Source organism: Triticum aestivum, chromosome 5D (genome assembly GCF_018294505.1).
Source record: "Triticum aestivum cultivar Chinese Spring chromosome 5D, IWGSC CS RefSeq v2.1, whole genome shotgun sequence".
NCBI lineage: Eukaryota > Viridiplantae > Streptophyta > Magnoliopsida > Poales > Poaceae > Triticum > Triticum aestivum.
This window is the reverse complement of record NC_057808.1, coordinates 153,378,033-153,392,831: the sequence shown is the minus strand read 5'-3', so window position 1 is coordinate 153,392,831 and position 14,799 is coordinate 153,378,033. Positions and strand designations below refer to the sequence as shown.

The window sequence follows — 14,799 nt, the reverse complement described above, 5'->3', positions numbered from 1 at the left end:
CTAATTTCGCAGGCTGCGATGTGCTGCCCCTCGAGGTGGTCGTTCACGTGGAAATTCACGGGGAGGACGATGACGATAGTCCGTGGGATGAAATGGTCGAGATGGGGATATCCAACCTTGCCTTTGGTCCTCTAGCCGAGCTGTTGTATGCACGTCTCGCGGGTCAGCGGTCTTGGTTCCCGCCGATTGCTCTGGTGAGAGGGTAGGTGGAGCCGGGCCATAAGCCTCAGTGAGGGCGTCGTCGCGGGTGAGTTCGTTCTCAGCCGTGGAAGCCGGAGCGAAAGGATGGAGGACGGAGGCGGAGTAGGGGTCTATGACGAGAAAAAGAGAGATTGCGTGTGAGAAGGCTGTTGATGCCAAGTTGAGCAAGGAAGGAGTAGGCCGGGGGCGACGTTTTTTCTCGGCAGGAGTCGCGAGATTGGAGGAGGCCGGCGGCGGCGATCTTTCTCGGGAGGAGTCGCGGGATTGGGGTGAGTGGTTAGGGAAAGATGGGGCGTGGGAGAGTGGGGCTTGCGTACGTGGGCTTTTTCGTTCCTACAGTTTTTCTCCTTCTTTTTATCGTGCCTTCGTGGGTGCCTTTTTTTCTCTTTGTGGCTGCCTTTTTCGACTGCGTGCGATCGTGCGAAGGGGAGCGGGGAATGAGGTCGAACCATCGAAGAAGGTTGAACCATCACGGCGTTTAATCCTCTTTTAATAATAGAGATAATGACCGACCGAGATCTGTCAACATTTGCTGCTGTGTCGATAAAATCTGCCAATCCAAGCCGGTTCCACATGTCTGTTTTAGATGGGTATAAACACGTCCAGACCGTCCCTCAAAACGGTTTGACGGGAGATGCCCTTACCCTTTCTTTTGCACAAAAATTCCAATTAACCCCCTGTACCCACTCCAGGGTCGTCTCCTCCCGCTGCACCCCACCAAACCCGCCCGCGATCCCCATCTCTCTGTTTCCCACACAGACCTCCGCCGAAGAAGCAACCGCCCTTCTCCCCCCTCCATCAGGCAGCTCGCCGTCGTCGCCAACTCGCCAAGCCTCGAGGGAAGGAACGACACACAGATCCGGACCTTGCGGGTAAGGCCAGGCCACAACCTCCGCTTCTCATCTATTATAAGTTCTTGAGTCCGTAGCCGACCCGAGAGATCCCCTTCAGAGCGGTTCTTTCACACGTTGCTTTGTCCGAGCTCGTCGTGAGTTTCTTGTTAGGCTTAAAGATTCTTGTTAACTACGTGTCTGGCTGCCGTGGTAGCTCAGGTTGCGGTTCTTGTTCCTGTGTTAGTTTTAGTGTGGACGAGCTCTCATTTGTATTTTCAGTTCTTGTACATGTGGAATAACCTGCCCAGTTGCAAGTAATCAGTGATATCGATAAGATGATAATTATTCTAAGTTGTCTTTTGTTAGATATGTGAATGTGTAAAGTGATACATTGCTTGGCTGATGTGTTGATGCAACATAACATATTGTTTAGAATGAGATCTTTTGCGCTTGTTAAGAGTGAAATTGTAGTTATGCACTCAAATTCCGTGTAAATAAATATATGCAGTTAGTCGAGGACATGATTTGCACTTGCAGATTGAGCTGCTTTCTTATGATGATGGTCTTGCAGATGAGGCTTGTCATTCGTTCACCTGAGATTAATAAACTCCGTTAGTCAATCATGGAACAACAACAAGTCAAGCCATCTCTCCCCCCGTCTGATACTCCTATGGATAACCAGGATTCATCTCCACTTCCTGCCGTTACTACTGCTGATCCTGTTCCACGTGCTCTTTCAAATGATTCCGCGACACAGGCTGCCAGTCCAAATCCTGTTGCCCCTTCATCTCCTTCTGCTCCAACCTCTGCCACCACACAAGATGCTGCAGGACGCGAGGCACCATCATCCATGTTTTCTACATCAGGCTTATCTTCCTGGGCGAAAAATCTGAAAATCCCTCAGCCTTCTTCAGGTCAAGAATCACCAACAGGTAAAAATACCGTTTCCCGTCTCGCTAGTGGCCTTGGATTGCGGCTGTCTCCAAAAGATCCACAGCAAGATGAGAGTGCTGAAGGCAGCACAACCCCAACTACTGCACAAGCTGGTGTTTTTGGTTCCTTGACAAGAGGCATTGTGGATTCCTCTAAGAATGCTGTTAAGGCAGTGCAAGTTAAGGCTCGCCACATGGTCTCACAGAATAAGAGACGATATCAGGTACATTTATAGGTGTTCGAATATGAAATCTTGGGTGAACCTTTATATCTTTCAAACGCATTTCTTTTATTTTTCAGTTCTCATAGTATTGCACTAACATGATCAGGACAAGCATACATGCCTCTAATTGAGCAACAATTTTGTTCCTCTTTCATCATGGAAACTCTAATAGTCCGCACACAATTCCTTGAATGCTATGTTTGCTCCATTGCTCGCTTCTGACTTATGAAAAATGATGGTGTGTGTCGTTGAAAATGCCTTCTTCCAGCACCAAGTCATCCATGTTAGGAGGTTTTAGACATTAATATGTGTTCATATTTAGCATGCATCTTCTCACAAGTCACATGTCGTTTGGTTCAAGGTTCATATTTGCATGTTCTTAGCTGGGTTCGGTAAGCAGTGTCATGCCTCATGATTATGATAATTCATCAGTCTTTTGCTATGTTGATAATAGCAAGGACAATCAAGAATGCTATATGGAGAGGAGGGTCAAACTTTACTATTTTGGAGAATTAGAGTAATGATCTGTGTGATTATCTTCAGAAGATCCTTGCTAGTCAGTTATTTTCTCGAACACCTTAGAAACTATACGAAAAACAGTAGGCAGGATGGTTTCACTTAATAATTTAGCTTTTGTGGCCATAGCAGCAAGACAATAGATGTTGACAAATTTCTCGTTCTTATAATAGGAAGGAGGATTTGATTTAGACATGACATATATTACAGAGAACATAATTGCTATGGGTTTTCCTGCCGGTGATTTGAGCTCAGGGATTTTCGGATATTTTGAGGTCAGTGTCACACTTTGAAGTTGGAGCTCCTTTGTATTGTCTCTAGAATTAAACACGTCAATACCTCTATTGCAGGGCTTTTATCGCAACCACATGGAGGAAGTCATCAGGTTCTTTGAAATGCATCACAAGGTAGCTTTTGCTATCTATTAAGTTTCTTAACATACATGATAAATTTCAGGTGTTTAAGAGTGCCTTACAGATATGTCTGATATTTACTTGTTTATGCTTCCATATGTTTCTTGCTACCTTGACCATGCTGCACTAACTTAATAACATGAGTTCGCTTCTCTTTCTCGCAAAAAGAAGCAGCTTGCTTCAGTGTAGGCATGCCCTCTGAATATGACACAGGAATAACTTCTCGAAGACACTAGCGCCAGAACAGTTGATAACTTGTTCACCTCAAGTATCTACATCAAGGGGTTTGATCAATGTTTTTAAGGCGGTAAGGCGAGGCGAGGCGCCCTAGTACCGCCTCACCTTTTAGTCGCTTAAAGCGTAAGGTGAGGCGACACAATTAGACAATTCTGAACTACTATGAGCAGCAGAGTAGAGAAGAATTTGGTAGATACACACCTTGAAATTGCTGGTTGTAGAGCCCACATAGCATCCATCCCTCCCATCCTCTTTGCACTTGCTCTTCTCCAAAACAGAAAGTGGCATGAACATGAACAAATATGTTATAACTTAATAACTTGTCCACAAATAATGAAAAAACAGAGAACTAAGCGTGAGCAAAACTGCAAAAGTGAAAAACAAGATAAGTAGCATGACTGCAGTGCATGATATATTGCACAACCAGTTAACCACATGACATTAGTCATGAATCCTGATTCTTAAACATCACTACAACAACAGCAACAACAACAACAAAGCCTTTAGTCCCAAGCAAGTTGGGGTAGGCTAGAGGTGAAACCCATAAGATCTCGCAACTAACTCATGGTTCTGGCACAAGGATAGCAAACTTCCACGCACCCCTGTCCATGGCTAGTTCCTCGGTGATTCTTAAAACATTACTACAATGGCATAAAAAACGTCCACATAATACCAGCATAGCAAAAGGCTTAAGGCTTGTCAACTCTCTCATGTCTCTCAACTCTCAACTTTCATCTCCAAGTCTCAATAACCATCATATAACTCATCCATGGTGACATTGGTGTTTTCTCCACCATCTTGGTCAACATTGGTTGGATCGTCATCATTGCTCACACTATCATCATCAATCACAGTCTCAATCATCCTCCTCTGTGTTGGGGGTACTTGAGTATTGCTCTAACTCCTCTTCCTCATCTTTTGCAAGAATTGTTGGCCGTGTTGGTGTAGGTCTCTTGTGCTGCCTTATGTATGCCACACAGACACTTGACGCCCCCCTATGAAGTGTAATAGCTGTCCTAGGAAGATTGCGACCTCGAAAGGTTCGAAGATGCACCAATAGCCACACCAACATCCTCCCATGTAATGTCATCAGGACACCCTCGAGCACCTTTGGTGGTGACATTGTTGCGTCAACCCATTCATTGCCCCAATCAAAAACCTCAGCTTTTGTCGCCCGCCTTCACACACCTCTTTTGAAACCTATGCATCTTCTGGTTGTATGAAACAAAGACACATCATTCATTCTTTTCCATTGTAACGTGTTTCCTTTCTTTATATGGATCTACAAATAGCAAATAAAATGAATAACTAGCTTGCTGAAATTACTATTGAATAAATACAGAGAGTTTACTAGTTGACTCGCAAATTCAAATGTGCTCCGATTTCTGTCACAGCCAAATGATGAAACACAAAGACTAACAATACGCTTTTCAAACCTTTGTAGCTCAATGGTCTGACCACAATATGCACACCACCAAACAATTAACATGTAAAAATAAACATATATGAAGAGTCTGTCTATAAATTACATTGCTGGAATTACCTTGCAAAAATTAACATGCTGCATTCAACATGACTCACGAGGGTTTCCTTTCCCCATGTTGATCAACTTTGTTTTGAAGATTGACATCAAGTACCATTTTTGCAAGTGCATCATTAAAGCAGCTCCTTAGCTTCACAACTAAGGCATCATCATTTTCTCTTTACTGTTGGCTGGTAGGGCTCACCGGAGCTGAGCACGATGAAGTGAATGTTCTGCGCCGCGTGCAAACCTGCAATTTCTCTGTTTCTTTCTCCTCTATCTATTTGAGCTGCAATGCCCACGATCCGTGGCGTTCGTTCTATCCCACGAATGAATCGTGCTTGAGTACAAGACTCGCTCAAAGTTTGTTAGAAACCCGAGCTAAGCTCTAACAGAAACGGGAAATAAAGAAAAAACCGAAATGGCGCCGTGGCAGCCTAAAAGTGCTAGGAGCGCCACCATCGCCTGCTGATCCTCACGGCGCGGGATGTCGTCATCCTCGATGGCGTTCCAGAGGCGCTTGCATATTCACCTGTGACCAGGGCCAGTCGGTGTAGTTTGCCATGTTCAGCATGGGAAAGGAGAGTCCACTGCTGCCGCCGCCGATCTCCCGGACGACCTGCTGCATGACCAGCTCCCCCCTTGCCGCACTCGGCTGTGGTCGCGGCTCACGTCCCGTGGCCTCAGTGGCTGCGACTTGGAGGCATGGGAGGGAGAGTTTGTCTGCCCTCCGCTGCTCGACATGTCCACCGGTCACCGGTTAACAAGGCTCTGATGCCAATTGTCGGCCAGAAGAGCTTACGGGAGCTGAGCATGATGAACTCAACACACAACAACAACAACAACAACAACAACAACAACAACAACAACAACAACAACAACAACAAAGCCTTTAGTCCCAAACAAGTTGGGGTAGGCTAGAGGTGAAACCCATAAGATCTCGCGACCAACTCATGGCTCTGGCACATGAATAGCAAGCTTCCACGCACCCCTGTCCATAGCTAGTTCTTTGGTGATACTCCAATCCTTCATGTCTCTCTTAACGGACTCCTCCCATGTCAAATTCGGTCTACCCCGACCTCTCTTGACAATCTCCGCACACTTTAGCCGTCCGCTAAACACTGGAGCTTCTGGAGGCCTGCGCTGAATATGCCCGAACCATCTCATACGATGTTGGACAAGCTTCTCTTCAATTGGTGTTACCCCAACTCTATCTCGCACACACACAGACAATGTTTTGCGCCATGTGCGTACTTGCGACTTCTCTACCCCGTTTTCCTCTATTTATTTGAGCTACAATGCAACATGCAACGCCCGGATTAAGCGACACATCAGCCAACTCCAAGAAGTGTCCTCCGGATTATTTATTAACAAGGAAGTTAATCAAATGGCGCTCCCTTCTATCCAACCAGCCATCCGACATGAGTTTCCTTCTCTATTATTTCCATGCTGCCTCATGTTGCCCCCTACTTGTTTCCTTGACACAATCATTAAGCAATGGCTCTCTCTCAGGTCTTGGTTCATAGGCACTAGGAGGCTTGTACCCTGAACCATATTGGCAAGGGGCTTCAATTGCAATCTCAAATTGTCTACTGCTTGTAGCATTAAATGGTATGCCACACTCACAGAAGAACAAATGCTCACTGCACATTCACATAGTGCCTCTCTTCCTTAGTCTTTGTGCTGGACTCCATAGTGCTTTGAGAACACCAAAAGCGCCTTTCATCTACAAGATCCTCAGGTGTTCTTCGAAACATGGCAACAATTTGCTTGGAACTATTGGCAGCAGCAGCAGCGGACTTGCCTTTTGCTGACATGTTGGTAACAAATGCTCTCTTGTTCACTATTGGAGGCCATGCCGAGTTGGAGAGCCGAGCAGGCTGCGGTGCATGAGGTGCTACTACCTTGGGAGCAACAGCAGCATACTCCACTATCAGGCCATAGGAGACCAAGGCGAGACAGTGGAGGCGACAGTAGAGAGTAGAGGCGATGCAGTCCGGTGAGGCAGCTGCCTGGGTGTCAGTCATCTAATGAAGCAGCCGTGACGGCATCCTCCACTGGACCCCGTATTGCTACGGGCCAGCAAATATACCCCTATATAAAGGAGGAAGTACACATATCTATTACATGGACAAGGCGGATGCCTTTCGTAGATGTCAAAGGCGGTTCGACGCCCTGGACTTGGGGGGCACCCTGACGCCAAAGCGTCGCATAAAAGCAATGGGTTTTAGCATTTCTATTATGATGAATGTGCAAGTTAACCTTTTCATCTGTTGTACAATGCATATCTTTGTTAAGGTGATGAATGCCTTTTTCATTTGCTTGAGGGTGGTAATTCATCTATGATATTTTGCTTCTATGCATTGTTAGACCTATCTTCTCTATTTTTACCAATGTGCAATACTACTGGAAGTTTTGCAGTTAAGGACTCCTGTGGATCAAACCTATAACACATGTTTCTTGAAGTTCGGTAGATCTCGTGACATGTCGTTGGGGTAGTTAAATTTTAGTTAAATGTCATTGGAGGACAATTACGTTTTCTAGTTGATCTTCGTTTACATCAATTACAAAGTTCAGTTACAAATGTTACTTGAACTATTTGTGCCTTTTAACCTCTATATTTATTATTATGTTACAGGGGAAATATAAGGTGTATAACCTTTGCTCAGAAAGGCTGTATGATGCATCTCTTTTTGAGGGAAAGGTATGGGCAGCTTATATATCTGTTTATGTCCCTGTCCTGTCACCACCAAGAAATAATTTGAAAATTTCCAATCACTTGCTTCAGTTTCCTTCACACAGTTTGATAATGAAATAATCATTTTTGTTCAATATTCATATTTGATGTGTATATTTTAGGTTGCATGCTTTCCTTTTGACGATCATAATTGTCCTCCGATACAACTTGTCATATCATTTTGCCAAAGTGCATACTCATGGCTGAAGGAAGACATAGAAAATGTGGTGGTTGTCCATTGCAAAGCTGGGAAAGCAAGAACAGGGTTGATGATCTCCAGCCTTCTAGTATACCTAAAGGTAAAATCAGTATTTGCGTTACATGCTAATTAAAATTAGCCATGCCAATTCTCCTACCAATTTTGAGGGTTAATAAGATTGGAAGCTTGTGCATCATATGTATGGACAGTTCTTTCCTACTGCGGAGGAGTCCATTGAATACTACAACCAGAAAAGATGTGTAGATGGAAAAGGGCTTATTCTTCCAAGCCAGATTGTGAGTAACCCTTGGATTATTTTAATTTATTTATATAACAATGCATTATTCTTAATTTGCTGGAAAAAATTACAGAGATATGTGAAGTACTTTGAGCGTATCTTAACTTACTTCAATGGTGAAAATCAGCCGCCTCGCAGGTGTTCACACTACTTCCTCCATGATTTCAGTATGATCTGCATGTATCTCATTTGTAAATGATTAAGCATGTGCCACACTTTCCAGGTGCATGCTTAGGGGATTTCGCCTTCATAGGTGCCCCTATTGGATCAGGCCATCAATTACTGTGTCCAATCACAATGGTATCTTACATCATGAATTGAACTTGAAATGTTCATCTCACATATCATATAGTAAAAGAGTAGCTTGTTGTTCTTTTTCTATGATTAGCAGTTTTTCTCCTCTGCATTGAGTAATAACCTATTATGCAGGTGTTCTTTTTTCTACGAAGAAGCATCCAAGAACGAAAGAACTAATGGTATGCCTTTCCATCAATAAACCACTCTGGTTTTTGTTCATTAATAAAACATTCTTGTTTATGTTCAGTAGTTTGTGGCTTTCTGCTTACTCTGAAAATTATCGGTTGAGTATCACGAATATCTGTGCAGGTTGTTCATATTATTGATTGCGCCCACTTTGTTTTTGTAAGCTCATAGCGGAAACCGCATAGTGTTAAAAAGGTTCTTAAAAAAAATCAGTGGCCTAGTACTGTCTTCTATAGCTTGAAGCAGTTGTATGAACATAGCCTAGTACCGTCTTCTATAGCTTGAAGCAGTTGTATGCCCAACATTTTCAGTACCAATGGGGTGTTACATTGGTAAAGAAATGTAATGGTTGTTATATCATAATGTAAATGATATTAGGTCCAAGAGAGAAATGAAACTAACAAATATTGAACACTAATTTTTTGTGTTGATTCTTTGCTTCCTCAACAATAGATACATGCCTCCTCTAATATACTGATGGCTTATAATATTTTGTAATATTTCTTGCTTAACTAACTGGTCTTGTATTGCTCCCGATTTTCCTATATAAAGGACAGACCTGTTAAGTAGTATTAGTATTGGTCTAGGAGTTCTTATTAGGCTACGTCTCTTTCCTTGTACCCCAAGTCTTGTGTAATATATATATATATATGCCTCTTGGGCTATGCAATCGAGATAAGGTGCATCCATAACATGGTATTAGAGCCTAGGTATAAAAAAAAATCGCTCCATCCAATCTTGCGCCGCCATAATCCTCTTGGCTTGCTGCTGATTTCTTCTCATGTCCACACGCGTGCCTGCCTCTGGTCGCTGCTGCTTCCGCGCACGCCACGTGCTGCTCCCCTTAGTCAATGCCTCTACCACATGCCACTGCACACTGCCAAACAATCGACCTGCCGGCTTCTGCTTCGCCTAGCCGGCCTTTGCTCCGCGCCTATCCACTGGCCCTCCACCTCTGCTCCACCCCGATTCACCGACCCTCCACCTTGATCCGCCGGCCCACTGACTTGTTACAGGAGCACAATACTTTTGGAATCTAGATATGTTGGCTTCTACCTTACGTGTCTTGCGTGTTTCTATGGATTTTGCATTAGTGAAGCTAAACACAAAAACAATGCTATAATGGAAGTACATTTGGAATTTGTGTGGTTGCTACTTGAGCAGCCTACTTTGTTATCTCTTTTCTTTTCCTTTTTCTTTGTTTCAGGCTTTATTTAGCATAATCTAGTAGGTTTCCAGTTTTGTTGTTTCCATAAAACAAAGTACCACCACCAACAACAATAAAGCCTTTAGTCCCAAACAAGTTGGGGTAGGCTAGAGCTGAAACCCATAATATCTCGAAACCAACTCATGGTTCTGGCACATGGATAGCTAGCTTCCACGCACCCCTGTCCATGGCTAGTTCTTTGGTGATATTCCAGTCCTTCAGATCTCTCTTTACGGACTCCTCCCGTGTCAAGTTTGATCTACCCCAACCTCTCTTGACATCGTCAGCACATTTTAGCCGTCTGCTATGCATTGGAGCTTCTGGAGGCCTGCATTGAATATGTCCAAACCATCTCAGAAGATGTTGAACAAGCTTCTCTTCAGTCAGTGCTAGCCCAACTCAATCCCCTATATCATCATTCCAGACCCGATTCTTTCTTGTGTGGCCACACATCCATCTCAACATGTGCATCTCCGCTACACCTAACTGTTGAACATGTCGCCTTTTAGTCGGCCAACACTCAACGCCATACAACATTGTGGGGCGAATTGCCGTCCTATAGAACCTGCCTTTTAGCTTTTGTGGCACTCTTGTCACAGAGAACGCCAAAAGCTTGGCACCACTTCATCCATCCGGCTTTGATCCGATGTCTCACATCTTCATCGATATCACCATCCTTCTGCAGCATTGACCCCAAATATCGGAAGGTGTCCTTCTGAGGTACCACCTACCCATCAAGGCTAACCTCCTCGTGCCTAGTAGTACTGAAACTGCACCTCATGTACTCAGTTTTAGTTCTACTAAGCCTAAAACCTTCCGATTCCAAGGTTTGTCTCCATAGCTCTAACTTTCTGTTAACCCCCGTCCGACTATCATCGACTAGCACCATATCATCCGCAAAGAGCATACACCATGGGATATCTCCTTGTGACCTCATCCATCACTAAAGCAAAACGATAAGGGCTCAAAGCTGACCCTTGGTGCAGTCCTATTTTGATCGGGAAGTCATCAGTCTCGCCATCGCTTGTTCAAATACTTGTCACAACATTATCGTACATGTCCTTGATGAGGTTAATTTACTTTGTTGGGACTTTGTGTTTCTCCAAGGCCCACCACATGACATTCCGTAAAACAAAGTACCAAAAACCTCAAAAGATATTCCAAACTCTCTTATTTCACTATGACCTAGAGAAGCTGTTTCTTTTATTATATATTTGATCTATTCTCTAAATGCATGAAGTCTCTCTCTGCTCTCATTTGGTAACTTAATTTTCAACCCATTTTCAGCCAGAAGATTTCTGGTTTAGTGCACCAAAGAAGGGAATTATGGTTTTCGCGTTGCCCGGGGAGCCTGGATTAGCAGAGGTAGCTGGTGATTTCAAGATTCAGTTTCATGATCGGCAAGGAGATTTCTACTGGTAAGCTCCTTTTTTCTAATAATGTATCATTCCTTTACATAAGTATCTTGCTTTAGTTGCAGAAATCTATATATATATATATATATATATATATATATATGATATATATCTGATGGCATCAAAATCTTACATGGGAAACTGGAAATAAATTATATTCTTAATTATATTTTACACTTGTCTTTTTCAGCTGGCTAAATACAACAATGATGGAGAACAGAGTGACACTGAATCCAACTGATTTTGATGATTTTGACAAGGTAATCGATGCTTCATTGCTGATTTTGACAAGGTAACTGATTATTTTGACTAGGTAGGTACACGTGCAAATTGCACGTAGGAGCTTATAGATATAACCAAAGTATGAACGAATATCGATATACCACATGATAAACAGGTAAACATGTTAGTTTGGAGTCATATATGCATGGCGTAGATGTAGATTTAGTTTTCGTGGTTCATCCCATCGAAAATCAAATTATAACTACAGAATATTTGAAGACTGCAAGGTATAATATAGTACATGAAAATGTCAAATATATCCAGCACATTTGTCCTTAGGTATCTCGTATTGCAGTTTTGAGTAGCTAGTATTGCATCTTCAAAGACAAATGGAATTATGAACATGTTGTCATAACTTTGAGTTTTTTTGTGAACTAAGAGTGAATGGAATTATTTTTGAAGAAACAAACTTGGGGGAATTAAAGTATGGAAGGATCTAGAACAAATGAGAAGTGCCTGCGAAGTGAGGTTTGTGCATATTGCGCATTGTGAATCATATATAGTAAAAAAAGGAATGGCAATTCATTCGAAAAAAAGTTTGGATAGTTAAAGTATGGAAGATTCTAGAACAAAAAAGTGTTTGGTGTTTTCGAATTTGTGTATATTGTGCACTCTAAATCATAAAGTAAAAAAGAGTGACAATTCATCTACAAGAAAGAAAGTTTGGATAATTAAACTACAACATGGGATGAGGTTGCGCTTATGTAATTGCTAAATCAATTCCGAAGTTGTTATTGACCACACCAGGGCACGGTCAACCTGATCACAAAGTTCCAGTCCCTGTAAGCAGTTGAAGAACAAGCAAGACCTATGATTTGCAATATAAACTGCTGAATGTTGGGTTTCCGTAAGCGGTCTTGGGTTGGTTGTTACACAAATGAAATATATGAATTTGCAACTATGGCGAATTTGTACCTAAACAAAACCCAAGTCTAAACGATGCCCTGGAGGGATTGGGGGGGGGGGGGGATCAACCCTAAGTCGGTTTCTCCACTAATACGAACTCGAAACCTATTGCCCTTTATTTCGATTTTACATGGGCCTGGCCCAAAAGTGACGTGGCACAATACCTAAGGATGATTATGGATGAAATTATGAAGTGTTATCGTGTGTGCTTTGTCCATGCCTTCATGTGTCATTATGGCTCCCTCAAAGTCCTGAAATGACGTTTGCGAACTCTGGTGATTGGTCCTTGTCTTTTTGTTACTTGAGCAGGTGTACCTGTGAGATGTGTGGGTGTAACTGCAGTAGGGGATGTCCTCATCAGTGCACGTGGTAGAATCCGATGGAGTGAAGATGATATCCAACGGCCAATAGTGCTCGGATTTACCACCTCTGTATCGTCGGATTATCTTCATCCAATGTCCAATATTCAAAGTTGTTAATACATTAACGGAAGTTTATTTCAAAAATAAAAATATTGAACTATTCAATAAGATGCACGCTAAATATCCACTTTATATTGTTGAGTCCACATGACTGTTTTAGGCCCTGTTCGGGACACGGTTGTGTAAAACCATAGTTAAAAAAGGCGTGCCTAGCTCTAGGCGGTAGCAAAACGCCTAGCGCGTAACTGCGCTTAATCTGCACATAATTGCGCATAAGTATGCGCTTTGGTCAGAAATCGCAAGGAGGTGGTAAAACACAAAATTAACGCCTAGCGCTTTTTTGAACTATGTGTAATACATAGGAATATGAGTAAGTGTAGGAATGGGGAAGGATCACACCTGCAAAATAAAGGAGCCGAAAAACCACAGGAAAACATAAGGAGTGTGCGATTTGGGTGGTTGCAGGAGAACGAAGGAATGGTACTGGTGCACCTGTTATTAATCATGGTTCCATGAATACTTTATTTGCCTTTCCTTTCTCCCACTGGCATCGAGATGCGCGCCTTTCCTTTCTCCCAAACTTTAGGTTGGAAAATTTTCCCACAGGAACAAATGTTCCTTTGAAATTCCTGCAGATTTCCTATGGACCCAATGCACCCTTATTCCATGAGTTGCCATGTGTAATGCAAGGTTTGGCTCTAGTTGAGCTGTAGCAGACTTGGTACATTTTATATTTGTCATTGATGAAAATGATTTATATTACTAGTAGTAAGTGAAGAAAACATTTTGCCCAGTGATGAGTCATTTATCTTGAGTTCACCTTGTTGACCTTTGTTCAGACTCTTAACTAACTATTATGGTATCCAGAGAAAATTGCCGTCACCAGGATTCCAGGTTGAGATCGTTCTGGTAGATTATAGTGGTTCACAACCACCAAAACAAAAACCAGCTGATGGATCTGCTGATAAGAAGTCTGATGCTGATTCCTCTACGAGCAGCAGTGCCAAAGACAGCAATGCTGCACCTGTAGAGTCCAAGAAAGAAACTGGAAGTGATGATAAGGATGATGTTTTTTCTGACAATGAAGCAGAAGATGGGTCATCCAAGGGCAGGAAGGAGGTCTCCAGCAGTGGTCAAGGTGGAGCAAATGGAGCCAAAGCTTCTGAAACAAGTGTTGCACAACAGGAGCCATCAGCTGTTGCCAGCGGAATCGAGAAAATAACCATTTCGGGCGATCAAGGAATTGCAAGGGCAGCTGACGCTATCTCTCTCAAAACTGAAGCTAGCAGCAAGAGCGGCTCCACCAAAGCACACCCCCCTGCTGTGGAATCATCCAGCTTGAGCGAGTTCAAGGCCATCGCCGCAGACGCTTCGGTCTTCTCATTTGGAGATGAAGATGACTACGAAAGCGAATAGGGCCCTCTGCTTTTGCAGGTGTTTGGTTTGTCATGTGTACATTTTCACTCTTCTAAGACCCATGATGGAATGTCACTATAAAGCAAAGCTGGAAAGAATTGATTTATTTTTGTGTTTTGCGTTTATTATAGCCCTTTAATCAAGGTGCAATGTTGTACCTTGACCAGATCTGAACTTGGACAGTAGCCACTGAGAATGTTATAACCATTTGATTCTCCAAGCTAGACCAGGTTGTTTCTTTTCATGCACAAAATGGGTTGTTAGAGCATTTCCAACCGTTTGGCCCCCCAGCGCACCTGGGGAAGGCCTTTGCGCGTTTGCGCCGGTAGTTTTTTCGGCCTGAGGGGAATCAAGTTTCCAGCCGCGCCCCCAGGTTTCGGCCCCCAAACACACACAAAATCAAAGTTCTTTTTCGCTACCAAAAAAGACATAAGTTCGGTGATCATCATGCCACAGGTCGGCAATCGAACATAGCCGAAGTCCGGCAATCAAAAGGGTAGGAACAATAGACATGGAACTCAAATGGCAGGCTCCTCTACAGGGGTGGGAGAGGTCG

General features: G+C 43.2%; 1 protein-coding gene across 1 annotated transcript; it reads left to right on the top strand.

The window, feature by feature from the left end:
- Positions 1–811: 811 nt before the first annotated feature.
- On the top strand, positions 812–14,467 carry LOC123119935 (phosphatidylinositol 3,4,5-trisphosphate 3-phosphatase and protein-tyrosine-phosphatase PTEN2A). The gene is made up of 13 exons (XM_044539915.1): positions 812–1,073; positions 1,606–2,190; positions 2,880–2,981; positions 3,057–3,113; positions 7,517–7,582; positions 7,738–7,914; positions 8,024–8,110; positions 8,186–8,250; positions 8,336–8,412; positions 8,542–8,588; positions 11,090–11,220; positions 11,408–11,477; positions 13,695–14,467. The coding sequence occupies exons 2-13, from the start codon at positions 1,657–1,659 to the stop codon at positions 14,241–14,243; spliced, it is 1,962 nt and encodes a 653-aa protein (XP_044395850.1). The 5' UTR covers positions 812–1,073; positions 1,606–1,656; the 3' UTR covers positions 14,244–14,467.
- Positions 14,468–14,799: the final 332 nt, after the last annotated feature.

What these genes read in the sequence shown, in the direction of transcription:
- LOC123119935 (XM_044539915.1), top strand. Translation starts at nt 1,657, where the DNA reads ATGGAACAACAACAAGTCAAGCCATCTCTCCCCCCGTCTGATACTCCT. An exon ending in GAAAATCAGCCGCCTCGCAG is followed by an intron (nt 8,251 to 8,335) that starts GTGTTCACACTA and finishes CACACTTTCCAG; the next exon opens with GTGCATGCTTAGGGGATTTC. An exon ending in ATTTTGATGATTTTGACAAG is followed by an intron (nt 11,478 to 13,694) that starts GTAATCGATGCT and finishes TATGGTATCCAG; the next exon opens with AGAAAATTGCCGTCACCAGG.